Source organism: Nestor notabilis, unplaced genomic scaffold (genome assembly GCF_000696875.1).
Source record: "Nestor notabilis isolate BGI_N333 unplaced genomic scaffold, ASM69687v1 scaffold3609, whole genome shotgun sequence".
Lineage (NCBI taxonomy): Eukaryota > Metazoa > Chordata > Aves > Psittaciformes > Psittacidae > Nestor > Nestor notabilis.
In genome coordinates, this window is record NW_009943093.1 from 60,831 (window position 1) to 86,224 (window position 25,394).

Here is a 25,394-nt window from a genome sequence, read left to right on the forward strand (position 1 = left end):
TGTTTTTATGAACCAGTAAACAATGATTTATAGCATTAATAAGCAGCAATAGGTAAGTTCCCCAAATACGATTCCCCTGTGTACTTCTCCACGACAAGGATGGAAAAGGTTTTGCTTTCAAATACAAAGACTGAACCTCACAAAAGCATGAGCGACATCCAATAACCACAAAAGCAGGTCCTGTGCTTGTCAGGGGGACAAACCCCAGTTGCAACCTGCCTTTGTCCCCATCCCCAAGCGCTCACCCAGAGCCAGGAGGAAGGAAACGACTGCTGGGCTTGCTCACGCATATGAGTCTGTAGAAGCAGGGCTCCTGGGTTGTGAGGTGCTTGGGGATGTGCTATGCCTTTTGTAAATAAAGCACCAGCTATACATCTATGTCCTTGGATAAATAATGTATTCACTGCAAGCACTGCATACCTCTGGAGCCAGTTTTCCTGCATTTAACAACTCCAGAATCCCCCATATCATTTCAAGAAGGAAAACCAAGGCAGACCTGACAATTATTTTTCTTTTTACAGCCTAGATTTGGAATAAATGGCTTGCAGGAATCCAGAGCAACTCCCTGAGCCCTTTCCTCACAAGTCTTCACAGATTTCCTACCTTAAAAAAGCCCCCGCGACCAGCTGAGAGCTCAGACATAAAATGCAGCTGTTAATGAAGATGTGCCTCTACATCCAGAATGCAATTCGTTAGGAGAGGAGTGAAGGGGAGGGCAAGAAGGGGGAAATCAAACATAGCTCCCATAATGTTCACAATTACTCCATGAACCAGGAGTCCGGTTCTGGGGAATATGAGTAGAAAATTGCTGAGTGGCTTTCTAATCTAATTATTTCACTTGCAATTCAAATTATTTTCCAATTAAAACCAAGCTAATACATTCTGAAATGTAAATCAGACTCTATTACCTTTTTTAATTGCAATGCCTATACTATTCCCCTTTTCTCTTTAATTGATAGAAGTCAGGGGAAGATTTCCATACATTCTCCTGCAGTACTGTAGGGTTATTTCATGCCAGCCCTGCTGGTCTCACCATCCTTCACCTCTGCCCTTGTTTCCACCACAGCAGAAGCCAATGCTCACTGCTTAATGAAAGCAAAAAGCTTAGAGAAAGAGGCAGAAGAACAGCTCTTTTCTCTTTGCATGACAGCAAAGCCTTTCCATTACAGCAGCGCAAAGATGTCCATCAGGTGCCAGCTCTTGCCCTAGAAGCAGGTTTTTTTCCCTGGTCAGTGTGGACGAGCCAGCCCTGGTGTGGTTCACGCAGCGAGTTCCCACAGCTTTGCTTCTCCGGCACTTGATGGCTGCCTTCTTCCGAAAAATGAGGAGGAAACAAGTACGGAACATTTTGTCCATCGAGCCAGCCCAGGTCAGATATAAATACATAAAGAATGAGTGCGGAAGCCTCTTCCGTAAAGGGAAGCTATTATCAATTCAGGCAGGGCCCTTTCCAGACTGACAACTTCTGAATAAACTTGCAACGTCTGTATTACTTCCCTTTTCTCTCTCATTGACAAAACTCAAGGGCAGAGGTAGCCTGCAGGATTAGTTCCTCTCACATCCTATGCTCGCCTCCCTTTTCCCCCCATGTTTATTGCAGGAACCAGTATCAATTTTGAGCCCAGCAGTCACTTACACACCTCTCCTGCTCCAAGGTGGGCACTCCCACTTGCCCCCAGAGTCACCAGTGACCTCCACAGAGCTGGGCCACCAGATCCCCATGCAGTGACAGCACCAGGGAAGCGTCCCATCACAACATGCCCACCTTCCTGCGGAAGAGCACAAGGCATTCTATCGTCACCCTCTATTTTATCTGCATGGTGACTGTGCAGCCCAGCTCTGTGCCAGTCCCAGCCTTTGCTCCTGACCTCCACTGATCATAGTGTGATGGACGTAACAACCAAAGGTGCTGAGTGCTCAATCCAAAAGCAAGAGGCAGCTCCCACTGCCCACAGGAAAAGCAAGTGAAAAATCAGTGAAACCAAGGAAGGTTTCATGCCATGCTGGAGTGGGCAGCTGCTCCAGCTGCAGTGGGCTGCACTCTTTAAGTTTTCCCCTGCTTGAGTCAGCAATGTGAATTAAAGGGGGAAAAGAAAAGACACAAGAATAAAAGAAAAGACACAAGAGAAAAAGAAAAGACACAAAAGTGGGAGACACTCAGCCTTGGCACAGGGTAACTGTACCGACAAGAGTGACATGAACCCTCACCTTTATTCCACTATTAATGGAATAAATTATCAGAGACTGCAGATGTGGAAAGGCTTGTCTCAAATCCAGAAGGCACCTAATCCAAATTCTGTGTGGATTTATACTTCCCACAGTCACACTGCCTTCAACAGGGCTAATGGAGATATAAGTCAAAGGGAACTACCCTCCTCTCTGGTGCAAATATGATCTTTCCTGTTGTTTAACGTTTCAGCATTACCTCTTAGATGCTCTGGGAATTTTCAAAATTCATTCTTCATTCAGCAAACATCCATTCTCCACCTGTGCTTTTCCTACAGTTTGGTATGTTTGGGTTTCTTTGTAGTTTACATCATGACAATATACTAGAAACTATTTGGAGAATACAAATCATTAATTAATTGCCCTCACACACAGACAAAAAGAAAGAACAACCAATGGCATATGTCATTCTTTCAGTCTAGTCCTCAAATAAAGAGTTCATTCAGGGGGAGGGGGGGAATAAAAATTTCCTAAATATTTAAAGTATTTAATATATGTAAAATAAAATATTTAAACTGCACATTATGCATTTTGATTCTTAAGACAAAGAACTAGCCAGGCTGTTAGAAGGTGGGATGCCTTTTGAGTTTGAACTACCTGCACCCTTTAAAAATTGCACATGGAGATACTTAAATAAACCATGGCCTTAATGTACAGTTTTCTAGAAATCATCTCAGCAGGTGAGTGTTGATCTTTTATTCCTATAGAAACCTTTTCAAGTTCAACATTCATTGTTTAAGGAAGGTACAAAACAGACCCACATCTTAGATGTGTAAATCCCCATTTTCAAAGCACTGGGGGAAAAGAAGAATCAAAAAGACAAGAATCCAAGGGGAGGAAATTTTCTTCAAGTGTCAAACCTAACATTTCCTTTGCATACACATTCATCTTATTCAGGGCAAACTCATCTCCAGCAGAGCACTGATGATTCTGGTAACCTGTCATACTTCAGGGACTAGCAGGATTTTTATGTGTTTATTAACTCACTGGTAATCTCTTCATCACCCAGGAGATGGTAATCCAGCCTCTTCCTCTCTAGGATTTCCAGTGGCTAGCTGCAGCTCTCCACACAGCAACAACACTCCTCAAAACTGCTATGTCCTATTATGTTTTCCTCTTCTCGGTTTCAAGCCATGTGTTGCCTGGCATGGCCAGCCCACAGATGAAATAACATTGCATTTATCCAAATCCCTCCTTCCCAACTGCTTTGCTGACCACAGGGTGGTTTTGCACTTGCTATGCCTCCTGGGTACCAGTGCTTTCTGTGTTTTATGGCTTTGATCTCTTCAACTCACTCTTGCTACAAACACATTTCTGTGAGAAGCAGCAAGTGTGGGACAAATGTGTGGGGAAGCAGTGGAGGATCTGGTACTTGGCATTTGAAAACAAGGAACTTTGAGAGAAAGAACAGAATGTGAATGACCCTGTGCTTCCCTCCTGTCCCAGGGTTTCCTCTTGCACTCGGCTGCCCACCTTGAAGGCTTCCTGGCACAGTGGCCATCACCTGGTGCTTCCCCATTTCTTCTCCCATGGGATGTTGAGTATTTTAAGGATCTGAAAGACTCTGGGCAGATGTGCTTGGTGAGAGGATTCCCACCTGGGCAACTCTCCACTCCCCAGGGCCAGAGCTGACACGTAACACCAACCACCCCATACCCCTTTGCATGGGAGATGTCCCAGGGCAAGAGGTGTATAAAGAGCGCTGGCCCCAGAGAGGAAAATGCAGGCTGGGCATGTAAAAATCAGAGAAGTGCCAAAAAAAAAATATTAAAGAACATAGCCTAGATTTCCTCAGCAACTCCTTGTCGGAATTCAGGGAAATTTTGGAAGCAGATTTTCCAAGAGCTGTCACTGCAGTGAACCTGAACCACAAATAACTCCACAGCTGTTGCACTGGAGATGCAAGGATTTAAGAAATCAAGAGAGAAGCAGTTCTTCTGACTTCAGTACCATGGAGCATCACAGAGGCATTCTTCTCCCACCTAGGCTGTTCCGGCAGGGTTTCTCCCAGGAAAGGATAACTTGAGAAGTCCCCTGCCAACCTCCACTCTCCAATCCATTAGTTTTTTTTGGGGTTTACTTTTTTTGTTTTGTTTTTTTTTTTAAGATGTATTCAGTCTCTAGAATTTAGCTTTACAAACCCTTTTTTGCCATAATACTCTGGTCTAGAAATGCCTCCCCCTTTTTTAAGTTAAAAACCATTTTCTCTTAGGTAGATAGGATGTCCAAAAGAAGAAAATGCATTGTAAGACTTAATGAAAATCCAAAGAAATAACAATACTGAATGCATCTAGACCAATGTTTCAGCTGGGCCCCTTCAAGGCAAACCTCCCTGTTGCTCCACTTGTTCTGTGCTCCCATTGCAGAGTAGTCTCAGAGTGCGCGAACAGGCATTCACCCACTGAACAAGACTTAGACCAAACCAGCCACCCTCCAAAATGCCCCCCAAACGGCTGTCAGGTCCTTGGCATCAACTGATGTACTCTCCAAACCAGCTCCCGCCAGGCTACACAGAACTACCATCTCCTGGGCTCTTGCATGGGTAGCTTGTTCCCTGCTGTCACCCATTGGGAGTCATTGTATGGTTTGCATCTCTGTGCCCATGACTGAACAGTGCAAGTTTCACTGTGCATCCCTTTACATGGGAAGACAAAAGCACAGGCCTGATCTACAACATGACCCTTCATTATGCCCATCAAAGTATTAAGAAAATTAACTGAAAGGGTTAATACACATCTGTAACAGGCTATCCTGGTTATGACATTTACCTTCTCTGCCACAAGCGAGTTATCCGGTCTCTTCTCTAGAGTAAAGATAAATGTCAGCAGAGATCAACAATCATGTATTATAAATACACAATGCATAATTTTTTTCTCCTGCTGTTTTGAAGCACTGAAACTGCTTTAGATGACAGGCATGAAATATTTAGAAACCTTTGGAATAGGATGTTCTGAATCCTCCTAAACTTTTAATAACTTGCAAATCGCGCTGTCACCCACAGGACAGCATCAGGAAGGTGTTTGTGCCAAGAAGCAGCAGCCAAAAACCAGCTCCACTTCCACTGCACTGAGCAGGTACCATTTCCCACAAAGCAGGCATGGTAGCTGTTGGGTATCACTTTGCTATACCCGGACAGTGGGGTATTAAACACACAAGAAAACGTGCAGAATAATTATCTGAATTCAGTAAAATCTTAGAGAGAGCTCTTGGTTTAAACAATGCTAACTTCTCTCCGTCCGCAGAAGCACACGCAGCCCACACAGGCAGGATCTGCTTTACAGTAGGCACACATGTGCTAGATAGCTGTTGTTTACTAGGTCATGTTGATTTTGCTTTCAGCTATGTTTTCTTAGGCACCCACGTCTCCTCATGTAGGAGTGCCTTAGAAATTACAAAATATTACTCCCACTCAACATGCACTCGTGTATGTATACATTGGGTCTGTGTGTACACAGCTATAGAGATGCCCACCATAAACAAACATTTGCATCCACGGGCTTTCAGAAAAACAAAGGTATTTTTCCATCCCTTCACAGGGAAGGACTGCTCCCGAAGCGAGGAAAAGCTACAGCCTCACTCCATTCATCCATTCCCCTCATCCCAACAGCACTCTGGGAGCCTGACCTCTCCATGCCTCACTTCCAAAGGGACCATACTCAGCACAGCCTTATCAGCCATCCCTCTCCTGGGGCAGATGAAGGAGCAAAAGAGGGTCCTGCCCCGCTGCAAGCCTTTCTCTTGCAATGCAACTCGCTTGCAACTCAGCATTTCCCCACAGAGGGGCCTCCAAATGCACGGATATTTTCACTCTTTTTCTTCTCTGCCTCTGAAGCATCCCTTCTGCTAGCTGTGGAAAAGCCCAGTTTCTTGGAAAGCAGCAGCTCTTGCTTAAGATAGGAATTCCTGTTAAGGAAGCTGATCCCGATCAAGCCCTTCCCTTCTGTCCCAACCTCCACCCCAGTTCAGGAAATTCACCTTCCTGGAAACGCCTCGGCTATAAATGCAGCCCTAAGAACAGCTTGTGACATTTTTCCCTTTACTACCTAAACTTTCCGCTTGCCGAAACCATCCCAACGAAAGCCATTGCAGAAAATAAGCCGGGCAAAGCAGTACGTTGCCTGAGAAGCAGCGTGGATGGCAGCAGGCAATCTGCACGCAGATCACTGGCAGCCGCCTCGGCATGGAGCTAACTCGCGTTATTTGCAAGACCATAATGTAACCTTATCCTACGGATTCATCCCCTTCCCTGCTCAGTACCCTTCTGCCTCCGCCCTCCCCCCTCACTGTCACCCCAGGTTTGTTTCATTTTGTAAGCAATGGCTTACAGAAGCCACTCGGCGGAAGTTATTAATGCCGCTTTGGTATGGGGAAAATCTCATTAACGTCAGCAAAAGGAGGAAGAGTTCTGAAAAGCTCCCAGCTAATTTGCTTTCTTTTAATTTTCTTGCAATTACAGTAAGCAGTGTAGCGCTCTCCCAGTAAATGACTCTTTCGCATTGTGGCAGCAGCCTTCTCCCCAAATCAATTCTTGCTCAAACTTTTAACCCTTTGCTACATTGCCAGAGAGGAGACATGACTATGCAGTGCACCTTACCAGAACAAATGGATTTCAGACACTTTCAGTAATTTATCCACACAGTGGAAACCCCCTGTTCTGGCTGTGTCTGGTTTGCCTTTCCCCCTCCCCCTTTTTTACTTTTGCTTTGCAGTCATCACAGCAGTATGGAGCTGGTGCTTCCCACATCCTTTACTTGGTCTAAATTCAGTTTCTCTTACAGTAAACACAGTTCCTAAAGACTGCAATCCAGTTCTTTTCTGAAAAGAGGTTCAGTGTAGCATATCCCACACACTGGCTGATTTTTAAAACTCGCTCTGTGATCTATTTTCCCTTACTGCTTTGGAAAGTTGAAGAGCAACAACTCTATTTCAGACTGCAGCTTATTATTTTTACTCCACTGTAAAAAATAAAATCAGATTAAAAATATATATAAAAGAAGGAGAATGTTGAAAAATGTTTAAGCACAGTAGTAAGGGGACAGGTTTTGGTTTGCTTTCTTAAGAAAAAGCTGCAGCAAAAATCATCCTCCATATAAAGTAAAATTGATTTTGCAGTCACCAAAAATGTTACAATAAAGCCTGACACCAAAATTTCATAGCCAAGTGTTCAAATAGAATGCAACAAAGATTGGGGCTGCTTTTGCTAAAAATCTAAAGAGTTGGAATTATGGAGGGAAATCACATTCTGATTAGCCCTAAATGAGATCACTTCCCCATATCAAACCAAGTCAGCAAAGTCCAAACACCATCATTATTTGATGGCTCTTTCAGCCAATATTGCTTGTTTGTTTGTTTGTTTTAAATTTTCAGATCTGGATTCATCTAAGAATGATGGCTTTCTGGTTTAATTACGCTTCTAATTGTCAAGGCTTCAATGCAAATCTTTACAGTATCGACCCTAACACATCAGAAGTCGTCGCAACCCAAAGTAAAGAAGAATCTGTTGCTGTTCCCCCTCTCCCCACAGTCTGACCAACGTTTTTCACCCATTCCCATGGCAGCACACAGGGGAAGCAAGGACAGCAGGAGCCCCTTGGAAGGCGCAGAACTCCTACTTCGACATTTGGAAGTCACTGCCCAGGTCCCACCAAACCTGTGAAAGGTCCAGCCCTCCCAACGCTGCTGACACTGGAGTGAAGGGCCAGATCAAAGTGGCATGAGAGGTTTCCTGCCTTCACGGTTAACAGAGGTCTCTCCACAGAAACCAACAATCACCCACCTGTCCTGGGGACTTCAGAAAGCAAGAGGAAAAAGCACATCCTGGCATATGCTTCAATACACTGATTTTTTTGCAGAGCTCTAATCAGCACACCAGCATATATGAAAAAACCCACTGTATTGATTAAAAATTACATTATACATGGAAATTACATGGTTAATGAACTAGTATCTGACTGGACTCTTTCCTGAACACATTCCAGCCAAGGGAAGCTTCTTGCACTGATTTGCAAGTTGCACAAAACCCCACTGCTGCCAACATTTGAAAATAATTAAGTAGGACCTTTGTTGTCTGTGGAAAGAAAAGAAGCCAATAAAGACACATTTTTAGCTTCTTTTAAAGGATACTTGATGATCACAAGCTTCTTGCATGTGTCTGCACCATGAAGAAGGGTGTCCAGCAGTACATACATACTTGTATCAAGCCCTGTGCTGGGAGATGATTCCTGCATCATTTATAGCTGCTCTACGTACTTCATAATGTATGCATGGATGAGCTATACCAAATGCAGAATACTGAAACTGTCTCATTTTTCCAGGCCAGTCACAATCACATAATTAAAGGATGTCCATAAAGAAATCCTCACTCAAACCAGGGACAGAAGGAGAAGGGAAATTTTCTGGTTTGTTAGAAATGTTCCCTCCCCATTTACAACTGAAATCCAGGGGTGATGGGGATTCTCAGCACTTAGAAATCAAGATATCTGAAGTGGGTCAGGAAAAGCAAATTCAGAGGATTCCACTGGAAAGTCATGCATCAAACCCCAGGGTTGGCACCCCAGCAGAAGCTGCTGTCAGGAACCAAATGCCAGTTCCAAGTTTTCCTCTTGGCTACAGAGATATGAAGCGATTAGAAACACAGGTCTTCCCTTCCACTCATCAGTACTTCGTCCTCAGAGCTGACTGCAGTTTAAAGTGAACCCTTGTTTAGTCATGAAAACATAGGGCACCAAGCAAACACATCTCCTGCAAGTGCAGCCACTGCGGAAAGGTCCCTTCTTGTCACCTCTTTCTTCTCAGGACCCAGAGCTCCTCTGCTGACAGGAGCATTAGAAAACCCATTCTGTCCCACAGCCAGAAATTTCTGCTCTCACTCAAAACACTGAGCTTGCTGTGCTCCTAACAAAGTGGTGCTCAAAACAAGCGTTGGCATGTGCATTTATGTAAGATGACTGAATGGCCCTGCAGGTTGATAAAAGGTTCTGGAGTCTTTCACATACAACTAAAGTTGTCAGTTTGAACCCGACCTGTATGAGTGGTGTCTGAAACTGGCTGCAGCTGGAAGGCTGCTGGTGTTCTGTCTCATAGAGCAGCATCACTCTGAATCCTGGAAGGCAAATACACATGCTGTTTGGGGTTCTTTGCACAGAGAGACGAAGACTCAGAAAGGAATGAATTTTAAACCCCTTTTTGTGCACAGTCCTGCCAAAGCAGCCCGTGGTGGCAGCTGGTAAGCTCTTCAAGTAGATACATGGATTGTGATACACCCTCTACAGCTAAATTTTAATTGAAAATATCCTCCATGTTACCATTTCCTACAGTCCCGCAAACCATCTACCACAGCCTTGTGAGCCAGGGCTTACGGATGATGCTGATGTCTCCAAGAGAACATGATGGAAGAGTCCATTCTTCCCAGACCATGCAATAACATCCTGCTCATGTTAGAACTGAAGATCATCCCTGAAGAACTAATTAAATAAAACCCCCAACAAACAAAGCCAATACTATATCCATCTGTAATCTGCCCTTCCCTCCATCTCCCAAGGCCATGACCAATTCTGCCAGCCAAGTTTCCCACAACAGTTCAATGCTAGTAAACTCATTCCGCCACAGAAGATGAAACATGGATATGTTAAGTTCCCCATCCCATTTGATTGCATATGAACGCTCAGCCTGAATTAAGCAAAACCACACTGCTGCTGCTACAGCTCCCTCTGAAACTCACTTCTGAGAGCAAAGGTCTCTGACCACAGTGGGAGTGCCCCACAAGACGTGGCAAACCCAATCATAAAGTCATACTGAACTAAAGCATGTTTTGGGTGAAACCTCATTTTACTGGTACATTTTTACAGCCTCATGCTGGCCACCTTAAAAAAATCCTATTAACCTGATGAAAAGTGCTCCCTAGGCCCTATTTTCTAAACAGTACCAAGCTGCTCATCAGCCCTTACCAAAATGACAGAGAAATAGAGTGATCCTCCCTGTGTGAGTTACAGGCTTTGCCTCTGCCTCGCTGACGGCGGCAAACCCTGCTGGCTCGCTCCTGTTCACACAGACCAGCACATGCTCAGTAACACCATTGATTTTGTTTGTGCAGGAAGAGAGAATCCAATTTGAAAAAGCCACATTGATTCCCACCCATTAAAAACAGAGCAAACTGCAGTATTTGCTAAATGGAAAGAAAAAGACGGAGGTCAGGGTGGAGGGCTGGGAATAATGTCATTACACTGATCTCTTTCTGAAGGACGGAGAATTACAGAAACAGAAAATAATAAAACAGTAACCGTTTGATTTTACGTTATTTGTTGTAGTTTCTAAATTACAAAAATAGCAATGTAACTGCAAGGGAGTGTCCAGCCACCGAGACAAGGGATGCACAACGGAAAGCATCCAAGAGCATGTAGCTGTGATTAGTTGCATTTGGAGCATGAAGACACACACGCACGCAGCGAGAGAGGGCACAGACACAGAAAGAGAAAGAGAAGGCCTGTGAGTTATCTGCGAGGGCCCTGTCTGCTTTTCAGTTCTTTGTTTTAGCACATTAAACAAACAGAGCCATCGCACAGGTCACTGAGGACCTTCCTTCTGCAACTGTGGCCCCAGCTGCGCTGCACACAAAAACTATTATTATTCTCTAATGGCTGTACCTTTTGGACAATGATTCAGTGTTTTGGCCTTTTTCCCCCCCCTCTCTTTTTGTGCAATGCCACTTAGTCCTTCGCTTCATTTTATGTTTTATTTGCAGACTTCTGAAATCTTCATGTAGTGACTAAAAATTCATGAGGAACCCATGAATAGGAGCCCCCACTCCTCCCCCCTCACACTTTCTCTAACCATACCCAGCAGCTAAGTAAGTACTGGGCATATATTCATGCTGCTGCAGCAGCAAGGGGGTGAGAGAATCTGCGGGTGGGGAGGGAGATGGTGCTGCAGCCCTGGGGGTGCTTCTTCATCCCACATCTGGGAGCGTGATGAGCAAATGTATCCCAGAGCATGGACATCCCATGCTTGACACAGTGGCTGTGCCCATGCATTGCAGAGCAGTCACTCATCTCTTCAACTTCAGCCCAATGATGTGAACAGGCAAGTGCTTGCAAGCATTAGTGAGGCTTTCATAATTGGTCCCAGCTGGTTAGTTGTAACATGCCTTGTTGTTGAGCAACTACCTACTAACGCTGTCAGACATCCCCTGGTTGCATAAGGAGGGTTAGTATCACTATTAATTACAGGCTGCCACCAGCCTGTGTCACGCTCTGCAGATAAGAAAGCCTTTAAGCTCCTGGTCAGTCAAGGCCTCATTGGAAAATCTCGTGCCAGCTTCAAGGAAAGCAAGCTCAGACTGCAGCCACAGCAGTCTCCTGCCTTTTCTACCACACTATGGTTTCTGCAGTGCCCTCCCCTCTGGCTGCCACAGGGTCTGCTGCCTAGGCCAGCTACTTATCGGTCCTGCAGCCAGCATGTGGAAACCCTGGCTCAGCAGAGAGGTGCATGTGTGTGCACATGGGTATGTACAATGAGAGCATGGCAGACGTTTCAAAGCATCATGAAGAAAGATACCCCTGTGGCCGGTCACTGATGGAAAGCGTGACGGCAGCAGATACTATAGCGTGGCACAGCTCCAAGCATAACCTAAAAGCTAAGCAAGGCAACTAGTTGAAGGGAAACGTGCAACAATTTGGGTCTCTCAGAAGGCAAAAAGCATGGGGGAAATATAACAGAAGTGGCTATTTGGCAAGCTGCTTAAAGACTCCAATGGCTCTGAAAATTTAAGTTTGCAACCATCCCCAGCCCTCACTCACACCATGGCAACATGATCTGTGCAATACAGAAAGTTGGGCATTTTCTGCAGAAAACCAAGCAGCATCCCCTTCGTCCTGCCCTGTTACTGGGCTGCCATGACAGCCCCCTTACAAAAGTAATGACTATAGTTACACTGTGCACATAGGTTTCTTACATGACTTAAATGCCATTTTGTGGGCAGTAATCAGATGCTGTAGCCTCAGGCTAAGGTAAAAGCTGTGTGTCTAGAAGCTAGAGCTACAGGGTTGCCCAAAAACACAGACCTTGAACTGGAAATGAAAGTCTTCAAATCCCATGTAAGACCACACTGCAGAATAGGGCTGAGTGGCTCATGTGGCTGTATTGGCTGTCTAGAGCTACTCCAGCCTTTTTCCATCCTTGTCTTTCACCTGAACCAACCTCTCATACTCCAGATTTGCTCCTGCTTCTTCTCTAACTTCTACTTCAGCTGCCCTTCAGAGCCCGAGAAGGGCATCAAGGTGCTAGGAAAATGCCCTGACAACTTAACAGGTAGGATATAAACTGCTGCACTTGAACTGGCAGGGAGAAGCAGTTGGCAATTCACCTCTCTGATGAGGAGCCTGGAGGCTTGGGCTCTTTTTAGGTCCATACAAGAGTACACTCCCCACCAGAGCTGGGGGGCTGCCAACCATGTTTTGACATTCAGCTGCTAAATGCTGCAGATTGAATCTTCTGCTAAGATGCGGGCTCAGATGCATGCCCAATGCCTCTGATGACCACACAGGAACAGCAAATACACTGCAACACTTCATACCCATTACTACCATTCCTGGTTCTAGTGTAGCAATTCAACACATGCTTTAATGTTACCCATGCCTCTGGAAGCCAAGAGGGCCATTCACACATGCTTAAGTTTAGTTTCTTTTGCTAGATCATAGGTACTGATGCTGAAAGGTAATTTTCTAAATCCAACATAAATGTTTAAAGTTTATTCTCAAAGGATTTATGTAGACATAAATATACAGATTAAAAACAAGCAAGACTTTGGGAGCTTTTTAATACCTTCTAAAGTAGCCAGGCACATGGATATTTTATGTCTTTTTTGTATCTGCTTTCCTCCAACTGCACAGTTCAGAGACTTCATACAGATCAGAGGCAAGGTTCAGACTAGCACTGACAATTTCATTTTAAAAAAAAAAAGAAAATGAGAAGATTGTATTTTCTTATGTTCTCTGCTCTTTTATTGCTGTTTTCAAAATGAAGAACAGACCCTATCAAAGCACTAAGGGCTGAAAACATAACTCTAAATGATCCAGGAAACCTAACTTTGTGCCAATCCATTTTTATCATCTCTTAGTGGCCATAACAAAGCTGAGAACAAGAGCTAAACAATAGAGAAAAAAGAATAATTTCAACTTTTTTTTTTTTTTTGCTGAAGTAACATCGGTGACAATAACAAGAATCCAATCAAAACACAGAATGTTATCTTCCAACCCAGTTAACATGCCATTCTTTCTCTTGCTCATTATATATCTTACACAGCAAGCTGTATTTTGACCTCACTTACAAAGGAATACATTTGGAGTCATCACATCTCTGTACACATATTGGCATTGCTAAGCAAAATCCAGCCTGTGCTACCTTTCCCTTTCCTGGTCCCTTAAGCACCTGCCACGAGGAGATAGGTTATCAAATGAGCCTCCAGAAAAGCATTTCCACAAACAACAACATGGTTATCTTCTGCTTTCGCTTGTGCTCATGCAACCCTCCAGAACCCAGTCCACTAGTTTAAGTGGCTAACAACAGCAGGAGCTGTATTTTCCGGTTATCTTCTGCTTTCGCTTGTGCTCATGAAACCCTCCAGAACCCAGTCCACTAGTTCAAGTGGCTAACAACAGCAGGAGCTGTATTTTCGACAACTATGGGGATGAGATTGGTTAGGTAAGCTTTGATTTTTGACAGATGCCCTCACCATGACTTCCTTTTACTCTCTGAAATCAACTGGCAGTATTTCATCATTAGTAACCAGCAAACTCAGCTAGCCTCAGTTGAACCTGTTTACCTTTTAGATTTCACCTGTCCCTCTTAATGTTGTTGTAAGCGCCAAAGAAATACTGTTTTCCTCAGGATGACTATTCTCTGTTTGCAGCCTCTCACTGGCAAGTAAAATACTCTTGAACAAAATAAACTGAAACCTTTTCTTTAAGCCATCAGATACTCCTTTTGCCCCACCACCCTGGACTTTCTTTTAAGTACACAGTTCTGCATGGAAGCAACTAGTTGACACACTAATCCTCACCATGGTGGAGCCAAAAAAGGCCATCAGCTTTCCTTCTGTACACCAGCTGTCACATTAACATACATGGTAGCACTCATGGTCATGTGTACCATTATACTCTCTATTACTCTTTTGTTTCAGGGCCTCAGCCACAAAAATCTTTGTGTGTTAGGTGCTGCCAACACACCCCTCCTTCAGAAAACATGGCATCCAAGGAGAACAGCATACTGTAAACAGCAACAGACACCTACAGCTAGATTGGAGAGTATGGAGAGAAAACACAGTGTTGCTCGGCATTATTACCACAAGTGATCTATCATGAGATCTGCAGTTAAAACACAGCTCATTACAGTAGTGCTCCTCCTGTTGTCACATTAACTGAAACACTGCTAACATTTCTTTGTCTGCCTCTACATGAGCACCATGCTGCTGGGATAGACAATTCTCCTCTAAGGGCTTAAGCTGGTGAGCTTCCCGGGCTCAGGAGCTGCACAAGTTACCAGAGCGACGTGAACACTGTCCCAAGCATCCTGCACAGGTAGAAGTTCAGTGATGACATGATTAAACTTTTGGCACTTTTTATGTTTCATCAGGCCTAAGAACTTCCACTTCAAACCAGCTAAATGGCACGAGTTGGCAAAAAGAAAAATAACAAGATGTTAACTCACCTCTTTGAACCATAGGGGTTTTGATTCAGAGTTACTTCAGCTAAACTCCGGCCAAATCCCACATATCCACACTGCCTCTGTCCCTAAGCAGGAGCCTTCAGAGGCAAACAGTAAGTTTGGTATTGGGCAGAAGTCTGCTGCTCCTTGGTTAATGCAAACCAGCAGATGCACGGACAGAGGGAACAGAATCTGAACGTGAACCCAAGCACTGATCCCATGCAGTCACAGCAAAAGAAAGGCAAAACCTCTCAGCTACAAAATAATTAACGTCTGTGCAAGCAAAACAATGGCTGTGATTACTTCTGCCCTTCAATAAGTAGAAAATACAGGTCAAGCTGCCATGCAGGGACTCAGATTATTTTCATTTTCCAGCCCATCACAGGAGAAAGACGCTACCTTGTTTGGAAGTCAGTTACCGGGTGTTGAAGTCTCCAGATAGCAAGAAGGCTGAAATCTCATCTCCTTTCCTCCCACATCTTCCCTTAGATGGGGGACAGCGACTTCCAGGTAACCATCACATGTAAGAGGATTTCTCCTCTGCCCTTCTCCTCTTTCACTTCCTAGAGCTATTCCCTTCTATTTATTCCTCTTAGAACTGAACATTTCTCAAGTAAATATATGCATGTCTCTCTTCCACTGTTTTTTCCACCCTCCTTGTAAAGCACCACAGAATAATCATTGTATAACCTGGGCTAAAAGGCAAAGGACTTTTCCTTGACCTTCCTCCTTAAACAGGTAACAGCTGTGGCTCTAACTCAGCTTAAGTCAGGCCACAAGATTAGCGTTTTTCAAGCAAGCTAACCACTCTCAACTGCTTGAGAGTTGCTCCTTTTCCCCAGCTTGACCTGGAGAAGGAGGCAGCTACTGAGCCCCCACCTGAGAATTAGGTGCCTTTATATTAGCTTAGACTAAATTGAAGCTATTAGTGCAGCAAGTGGCTTGACAAGATAGAAACTTCGAGGACTGAAATGACAGCATTCAGGGTCTGAAGCTGAGAAATGTATAACCCCATACTAATTATAGCATTTTTAGGTAATTTCTCTCTTCTGGCAATGACTCATTCATTTATAAACCATCATCAGCCACTTTTCTGACTTCATTGCCAAGAAGCAGCACAGCAAACACACTTTACAATCAGAAGGTGTTCTTCAAGTGTAATACAGCTTTTCAGTCCCACTGTGCTGGCGTCTAAAACTTGTGAACCTAATGAATGCATAGATGTTATACAGTAAGCTTCCTTCAGGTTACACTTAGATCTCTTGCTTGCAGTGAGCAAACATACAGGGGGAGGCAAAAACCTGACAGTATTTAAATACATGGTACTTGAGCAAAGCACCCGTGAAATCCTGTGCATACTGTGTTGCTAATGCTGCTTTTTCATATTCAGAAGTGCGGATGATGAATCTCGCTACTTGTAATTCTTATTTTCACACTTGGAGCACTGATCTCACACCAACAGCCCCTCACCTCGTTCTGCTTCTCAGCAGTCACCAGTGCCCTTAGCCAGCTATTGCCCTGACCCAAACTCTCATTGAAATAAGTGGAGAAAGACATGGAAAATCATACTTCAGTGTGTAACTGCAGTGTGTCCTCCTTCACTGGCCACCTACTGCTGGAGTAACGTCTGTGGGTCACCACACCACTGTTCCTATGAGTGGCTGCTACTGTTCTGTCATCAGAACTGAAAAGACAGCACCCTTTCCCCGCTCCGTTTCCTTCGCACTTGGCGAGGAAGCGACTTGAGTGGGAGGAGAGAAAGAAGAGCAAACACAAAACCACAGAAGTAAGCAACTAGGAGCAGAGACTGAACTTTACCTCTTTCGTATATATGCAAACAGTGGACTCTGATTACAGCCACCCCTTGTTCTAGCCCCGCTAACTGTACCCTCACTCACAAGGATCGCTGCAAAAGCAACTGCCTGCCACCATACTGAGCTAGGTTATTTCCTAGCCTCTGGTCTGAGCACAGGTATCTTTACCAAAAGACAGTATGCCTTTTATGTACTAGAGTGATGGAGTCTGAAGCGCTACAGCCAATAGCTGCAATAGGAGAGTTTTGATTTCTCTTAGGTAAATAGCTCCTTTAAGGTAAAACAAGCTAGCCATTTGTAGCTGTTTCAGACCTGCCCTGGTACAGTAAATATGAGAGTGACCTTGATTTTTCACATCATTTCACCAGGCTGCAGCCACAGTATGAGACTTACTGTGCTTAAAAAGCTTGAGAGAAGAAAAATAGACAGCAGGAAATCCTGTGACAGCCTTGTTTTGGTGATCATGTGAGACAAACAGTGGCAGGAGAAGGAAAAAACACACCAAAAACCCCTAAACCCAAGATCACCTGTGGCCAACCTGCAAGCAAGGAGACCAGGGCTTGCAGCCTCTCAGTTATCTTCCCTCCCAGCATTACTGAAACAACTGTAGCAGCAAGTGTGTAGAGAAGATGGCAGTGGTGCAAAAGAGCAAGTAAAACACAGGGAAAAAAGAAGGGATCTTTCTTTAGCTGTTCACCTGCTCCCCATGCTCATCCCCTCACCTTAGGCTATCATTCTGCTGCTTACACTGGTCACACTGACAATGCTTGCTCTAAAAGGAGATCGTAACTTCAGGTGGGGAAGAGAAACTACTGGAAATTAGGAACTCCTAAGAAACACTCTTTTTCACGCACGTATCTTTAACAGTGATGAACAAGGGAAAAGCAATGAAGGAATGACAGGGTATGGATAACAGGTAGCCCAAAGCTGATTTCAGGGTGTTCTTAAGGTCTCTGGTTGTCCCAACAATTAACAGAGAGTGTGGCAGCCAAAAATCTTTTCTGTTTCAGCTTTCTGTTGTTGTTAATCTGTGCTTAACGGGACTTTCCCAAACAGTTCCCTGTGGTATTTTACCTCTTTGGACTATGGCAGAGATTCTGCAACTCCAGCTGACTGGTGAGGACCAGAGCCCCTCAGTCGCGGGGCAGAACCAGCTGATAGAAAACCAGCGCTCCTGATCCTCGCACCTGCCTCTGGCTGCCTTTCACGTACTTGTCTCTGATCTACAACTCCCCAGTGGACTGAGTCCTGCCTGCGGACACACAGGTTCCTGCCTTTCCAGCCACCAAGACAAGACTGAGATCTGCAGAAGGAATTACTGTTGGTGCCCCCTCTTTGCCATACGGGAGCTGTTTTCAGAGAGGGGAGAGGGGACAGAAGGGACTGGAGCAGTACTCAGTTGAGATGTGATTTTCCATCGCTCAGACACGCTGAGCCAAAAGGAAGCAGTGCAAGACTTCTGCCCTCCTTGGGCTATCAACGACCTCTCTTTCCTGGGAAAAGGCCCCCTGTCGAGTTCCTTGCAAACAGCCCTTTGTTACAAATATTCTTGGGCCGGGAAGCATGTAACTAGGCATTATTTTATACACTTGGTTAATAAATAAACAAAGACCTCCTGTGACGGCCTTTCTGACTCTGCTGAGGGACGCAGGGCTCCTCTTGGAGTGAGGCCAACATCACGTGCTGAAGGCAGGCAGGGAGATGCTCCAGCGTTACAGGCAAAGGGACAGGTTGCTAACTTGGATAAGAGAAAGGAGGAGCTGGCGTGTCTGCTCAGAGCAAAATAAAAGAATACGCAGGGAAATGGTAAAAAAGTTTCAGCAGAGAAATACCTAGGGAGAGTCCAGCGTGAGGAGATTGTTTAGGATGAAATATAGGCTCTTCTGTTTTAAATTAGACCCCAGAAAGGGAGGTGTTTTGGAATATACAGTGTGCATCTTCTGTTGGATGCACCACGGGCACAACGCCAGTTTACCATACCTGCTCCAAAGTGATTTATATACAAAAGAACTGGAGAAGAACCACCTTTGCTAGAGTTTTGTTAAACCAAAAACCAACCTATCACAGAGATGGGACAAAGCCAAAAGCTTTCAGCTGAGTACTTGGTCTTCCAGGACTCAGTGATCTCAGTATAAGGAAACTGAAATTCAATTAATCCTGGTGTTGGTTTTGCAATAAAAAATTCTGCTGAGTTCCGGTTCTGAAAAAAACAACTCCAAACTCCAAGTGTCCTTGGGAAAGAAATGAACAACTGTTTTAAATAGTATAGCTTAAAGTCTGCTTTTCTCCACAAAGTCTTCTGCAATGTATTGACTGTTTTGCAAGCCTGCAGTCCTACCAGGTGTGAACATCACTAAGTGAAACCGAGTTTAGACTTCAGCAATGAACTTGGTGGTTTTGCTCCAGTCCCCAGAAGAAACTCCTCCTCAAACCATCTAACTATCCCAGTCTTTCCCTTGGAGATGCAGAGTCAGTAAAGCAGTGCATGTTGCAGGTAGGATGGAAACAGACTGGAAGAGCATCGAGGCTCCCACAGCTGCAAAAGCAGTCAAGTCTGAGATAGAGATGTTTTTGCAAGTCTGGAATGGCAGAAGACTTTGAAATGCAAGTGCACTAACACTGTTATACAAAGATGTCAGAAATGCCCGTCCACTGAGTAAACTCATAAGCCTATCCCATCCCTGCTGCCACTACTACTACCTCATTTAAAGGGCAATTTTGGCCAGAATGACACATACTCTGAGTCACATGATGGGGAAGAGGTTGTGATGCTGCTCGGGAATCTACCTTGCTTTGGCTCCCTGTCAGCACAGTTAGAGGACTGGTACCTGTCATAGCTCGATGTCCATGTGTGGCAAGATGGATGCAGTTTATCTCCTCACATCCCTCAGGACTCACAGTCACCCAGCTAAGCATGTACAGCCAGTTAGAAAACACACCTGCACACAGCCTCATTGTATACTGCACATAGGCAGTTGACAACATGCACGTAGGCCTTTATGCCTGCATGTTTTCTTGCAGTCTGAAACTAGACTGATAAACACCTCTTCAAACTGATACTCAGCTTTTTCTCTGTTATCCGAACACTCCATGAAAGGCCACTTACCTACAAAGCAGACATCTCTACCCAAGCTAGATACGCCACATACTAAATGTTTTTGAAAACAAGGAACCAAAACTACATTTACCTGTCAACAGCGCAGGGCTGACAGCCACTACTTTGTATCTGCAATATTTTGCAAATTCTAGAAGACTTAACTCTCATAAGGTGATTATGCCATTAATTAGAGAAACACTGTCATCCCTGGAGTGTAACACAGCAGCTGTTTCAGCTGAGCAGCAAAGCAAAGCCAAGAGGGCAAGGTAGTGGTAATGCCCTCAGGAGAAGCCCTTCTGCTCCGAGCATCCCAGCGCTGCTGCCCCATGCTAGGGGACTGCTCTGGTGCCAGTAAGGGAACACCACAGCTCTGCCCACCACCCCGACCATTCCCTCTCTCAGAGGGTAGTACCCCTTTTCTACCTGGGTGTATGAATGTGGGCTCTAATGGAGGGGATGTCTGTTGCAGCCTGAGCCCTGCACTTCTCAGGATGTGGGTTTTCCTGGGAAGCTGTTCATACACGGATTATCAACCCAAAAGGGATCTCTCTTGTCCTTCATCCCTGTGACCTCCTGCAAAATGGAGATCAGAGAGACTACCTCAATGATCTCCCCTTCAAACTGCCGCATAAAATAGGAAAGGAAAAAATGAAATCCCATGAAGATTCCCCGTGATGCAGCGGCTATCGCAGCTTTTTGATCGGTTGCTCTGTGAACAGGGCTTCATTTCTAGCCTAAGCATGTCTGGCTCAAACTGCCGGCTGCCAGGCCAGGTCCCTGCACTGCGAGCTGGGCAGAGCAGCCACCCATCAGCAGCTGCGGTTCCTCACACAGGCACCTCCATCCATGCACCTCCATGAAGGGCCACTAATGAGGCCCAGGCCAACTCAGCAAGTGATAAGTGACAAGATGAAGGACTATGGTGACTGGGGGGCAGGCTGGGACCACTGTCCCAAGCAAGCGGGAACACTTGGATGGCCACCAGCCAGGCCCTACAGATGAAGGCTAAGGATGTTACATGAGAAATGCTCTGCACAACAGCACGTTTTCACTGCAGGCTGAAGATGGGTGGGAGGAAGGAGGGTGATCCTCTTCACAGCACTCTGGGGTGCGATGGTGCTGCTCTCCCAGAGGGGGAATCTCAGCAGCGAGGGGGAATTCCTCCTTAGCCTGGCATGTCCTGCCTCCCTTGGGCATCTCTACAGTCATGAGCAAGGGAGGAAAACCTCCAGAGTACCAATTCTGGCAGCATATCTAGCCCGAAGGAAGCCATGTCCTCTGAGAGGGATGGGAGCTAAATTTTGCTAGATTAAAGACATTTTGATGACCACTTTTGATACTTTCTGTCCCACCCTGCCACCTCAATACCATTGTGATCCTTCTGGAGAGCACTGCTTCACCTGGCAGAAGTATCGCTGGGGGACAGAAACATTGCTGAAGCTGGGGCGCCCAAATGCAATACCAAGTCTGCCCACCATGCTTCTCACAAGAAGCTGGGCTGAGGGGTCTGGCTTGTCTTCAGAGCATGCTACATAGCAGCAGCAGCAAATTGCTCACAAAAAGTCTGCAAGCAACCATGGGACCATCTTAGCTTATGTTGGACTATGCAGATTCAGGTCAAGAAAGAGCATGGAGTTTGTTCAAAGAGACTTCCATCTTCCACCTCTGGGAGACGAAAATAGGCCTGTCATTTTCAGGAAGAGGAAAGGCCTTGTACTGCTCTGAGAATGAGCAGGATCCCACACAACTTTCCTCCCTTGAAAGGATTCGGCCATCACATTCTTGAGAGTAATGTTAAAGAAAAAAAAAGAGGGAAAAGAAAAAGCAAGTTGTTAATAAAATATGGGGATGACCTGGGAATTTGCTCCCCAAAGCCCATGATAAAAACCCTCCAGCTGAGAGCCGACCACTACATTACATTCCCCAGTGCTCTGCCTTGTCTCTTCTTAAATGTAGGGCACATGGATTCTGTCACTTCTTTGGCATGGCTGCTTAAAGTCTGAGAGGTTTTACTCTGAGGCAGCTTTTCCTTCACATTCAGACTAAATGTGCCGTTTCTTGAAGTCATCCCCTTGTCTTTTATACTCTAGCAAGCAAAACAAGTGTAAATTAAAAGGAAGACACATGAAATCTTTATGAAGCCCAGTGTTTCCCTTAGCATGAAAGTGCCTTCTCTTTGGAGTGGAATGGATCTTTATTCTGTGCTGTATTTTTCCCCATCAGAAAATGGAGAAGAATGTAATTTTTCCTCATGACTTGAATTTAGCTTCATCAGCAGCCCCCTGCTGATGTAATTCAACGCAACAAGATTTTTCTCTTCCCTTTTTTTTTAATTTCCCGGTGAGCTGCTACTCCTTTTCCCCTCCTCCCATCAATTCAGGCATGGAAAACAAGGGAGGAATTAGACAGAACTTATTATCTAACCAGCCGCAACTTCAGACTGGGCAGGAGTAACATTTAAAATATAAAAAGCAAATTTTATCAAGCCTTTTCCTCCCTGGAGACCGCCACAAGAATATTCCTTGTTTGTCACTGAGAATGAACCATTTTTCCCTTTCATTTCTGCTTTCTGTCACATATTTCATTTTGGCTGCCCCTTCTGTCTTTCAGCTTGGGACCTAGGCTGCTAAAGCAGAATCACAGATAACTGAACAACAAAATGCCTGTATTATCTTCTTTTTTTCCTCCTAGTCTGCCAGGTAATTGCAACCCTAAAAGCTTTTGCATATTTACCACAGAAACATGTCTCTCCTGGAGGATGGGACTGTCATCAGGTTGAATATTTCATATAATAAGCCTCTTCTGAGGTATAAACTCGGGTTGGGAATTTTTTTCTGGCCTCCTTCAGAGCAAAGGACAAGCAGATAAAAATCAGCTGCTGCAGTGCTACAGTGTCAAAGTTCCTGTTCCTGTGAAAATTAACTCTTCCCAAGCTCAGGGCCCAGGTGGTTTTTGCCACTGTTTATGTTTATGAAGCAGGAAAAGGGCCTGTTATCAACTCACATTGTTTCTTTGTCCCCAGTGCTCCCCATGTAGAAGACAGATTTATTTCCTATTTACAAACAAAGCAGCTACCCCGCTTTTCAGTAACCCATCTGATGAGCTGTGGATGCTGCCAGGACTGATTTTCATTAAATCAGTCACCAAGAAGGATCACATTTTCCCTCTTCACCCGTTTCACAGAATTAGAACAACAAAAATATGGCCTGGATGTTTCTAAATTCAGCTGTCATCTAAAGACAAATTCCCTTTTTTTTCCCCTCCCTATTTTTCCCCACCCCTGAGGTAGCAGTGGAACTGCTTTTCTCAGTCCTTGGGATATTGAATCAAGCTGACTGGTACCAAAGAGAGGGTCTGAGAAGAACTGACAGACTTTGTCTCTTGGAGTCAAGACAGAGGGAGAGGATGACCTTTTGGGGGTTATGAAAAGAGGATGATTTGCCACAACTATTCAACAGACTGAAGAGGGATATAGCTGGTTCACAGCTTTCGCTTTGGGCACACCTACACAGAGGTCAGAACTCCATCCTAGCACATAACATGCCTTTAGTTAAAAGCACTGTGAGTGGGAATCGGAAGTCGGCGACAGCTCCTCAGTCCAACATCAGATTACTGGCAATACTCATTCATCTCTACCAACAGCTTCCTACATGGAGAAAGGTGTTTCCAGCCTGGCCAAGCTGCCTGCTTGCCTGGAGCAGAGCCAACAGGAGCCAGCCAAAATCCTCCCATTGACTCTAGCAAGCTCCACAGCCTGTGTGGAAACTAGTCCTTGACAAAGCATCTTCTGCATCCATTGTTTTCCTGTGGGTCACCCGTATTCTTGTAAAGCCCTTGTTTCATGTATGAGTAAAGACTGGAAGACGTATCTGAAATATGGATTGATTGTTTAGGTTAAAGTCTTTCTGAAACCAAGAACCTACTTGCATTGACCTGGAAAGGAAATGTGGACTCTCCAGATACATCCCCTCTTCTGGAAACAGTTCCAGAGAGAACAAAGTACTGACAGACGAGAAAGGCTTTCTAAATTGTAACAGCCAAACTCTACTTTTACAACATTTATGGCTATTTACAACTTTACACTGGTTTTCAATGCAAGTAAACTCCAAAAGGTTAGGATACCATTTTTTCTTATCACCAGCAAGCCATTCTAAAGGCCATCCCAGTTCAGGATTAAGGGATGGCTCTCCTTCATTTACAGGAACGTAGGGAAACTCTCACAGGTAAAATACTTCTAGTAACATTACATGAGCCCAATCTCTTACCTGTAATATCGGGATTGAAGGTAGGTAGAACACACAGCTTTAGACACATGGCTAGCTGAACCAAAGTCTATGACCTTGACCCTATATGGCTGTCGGGCTGGGTCTACCAACATGATGTTCTCTGGTTTGAGATCAGCATGAATCAGTCCCAGGCTTTTCAGCTTCATAAGGGCAGTTGCTACCTGCTGGAGAATTGGTCGAATGTACTTAAGGGGCAAAGGACTGAATTTGTTTTGTTTTAGGAAATCGTAGAGGTTCTGCTCCAACATTTCAAAGACCAAGCATGTGTGATTCTTGTGCTGGAAGCACTCGTACGCACGGACGAAGTTGTAGTCATCCGCACTTTCTGTGCTCAGCCGAGCCAGGATGCTCACTTCAATCTGGCCTTGCCGGGCATAGGAAGGATGGTTCTTCAGGATCTTGATGGCCACAATCTCGTTAGTGCCACGTTTCCAGCATTTGACTACTTGTCCGAACGTTCCACGGCCAAGAAACTCTAACACTTCATACGTGTTGGTCATGGAACAGAGCACCTCATGTTGTACCAGCTGGTAATCCCCTTCGCTGTTGGAGCCACTGTTTTTGGAGGTGGCCGTGGAGGTGGTGGCGGTGGCTACAGTGGCCCCACTGGCATTGTTCTGAATCATTGGTGGATGCTCTTCGATGATCTGCACGCTGCTTGTGTTCTCGATCTCCTCACTCTTGCGCTTAAGTCCACATTTTTGGTAGGTGTCCAGAAGGCTCACAGTGCTGCGACGCATCAGGTTGTGTGGCCCGCCCAGTGTTTGCCCAGACACTGCAACCACACCAGAAGTACTGTTGGCAGATGTCACCACGATGTGCCCCGTGCTTGCTGGGAAGATGATGGTCTGTTCGTAAGGGATGCTTGGATTGGGGATCTGGAGGGAGGCGTTGACGGCTGCTGCGGCGGCTGCTTGGGAGGACTGCACGTTCTTGCTCTGGCTGTAGACTTTGCTGTGTGTGCCGTACCCAGTCATATCCCAGTTTGAACTCGGCTCCACTTTCAGTTTCTTCACGCTACAGAAGGCACTTGACTGAAGGGTGTGAGGAGAGAAAACTTGCACATGCGAGGCCATACCTGCAATATAACATCAGAGTGAAACAACAGTGTTAAGATGCTTTCCCTAGCTCTTTTCATTTATTCAGTGGCAGGAAGGGAAAATGGGATACAGAATCATACAATAGTCTGGGTTGGAAGGGACCTTCAAAAGTCATCTAGTCCAACCCCCCCTACAATGAGCAGGGACATCTTCAACTAGATCAGGTTGCCCA

General features: G+C 45.1%; 1 protein-coding gene across 1 annotated transcript in view; it reads right to left on the reverse strand.

Annotated features, from left to right (window-relative positions):
- The window catches only part of HIPK2 (homeodomain interacting protein kinase 2), a gene marked incomplete at its 3' end in the record, with an annotated part of 86,009 nt that extends 60,824 nt beyond the window's left edge, over nucleotides 1-25,185 (reverse strand). Inside the window, 1 exon segment of the mRNA XM_010021721.1 lies at nucleotides 24,102-25,185. Coding sequence (XP_010020023.1) covers nucleotides 24,102-25,099 — 998 coding nt within the window.
- Nucleotides 25,186-25,394: the final 209 nt, after the last annotated feature.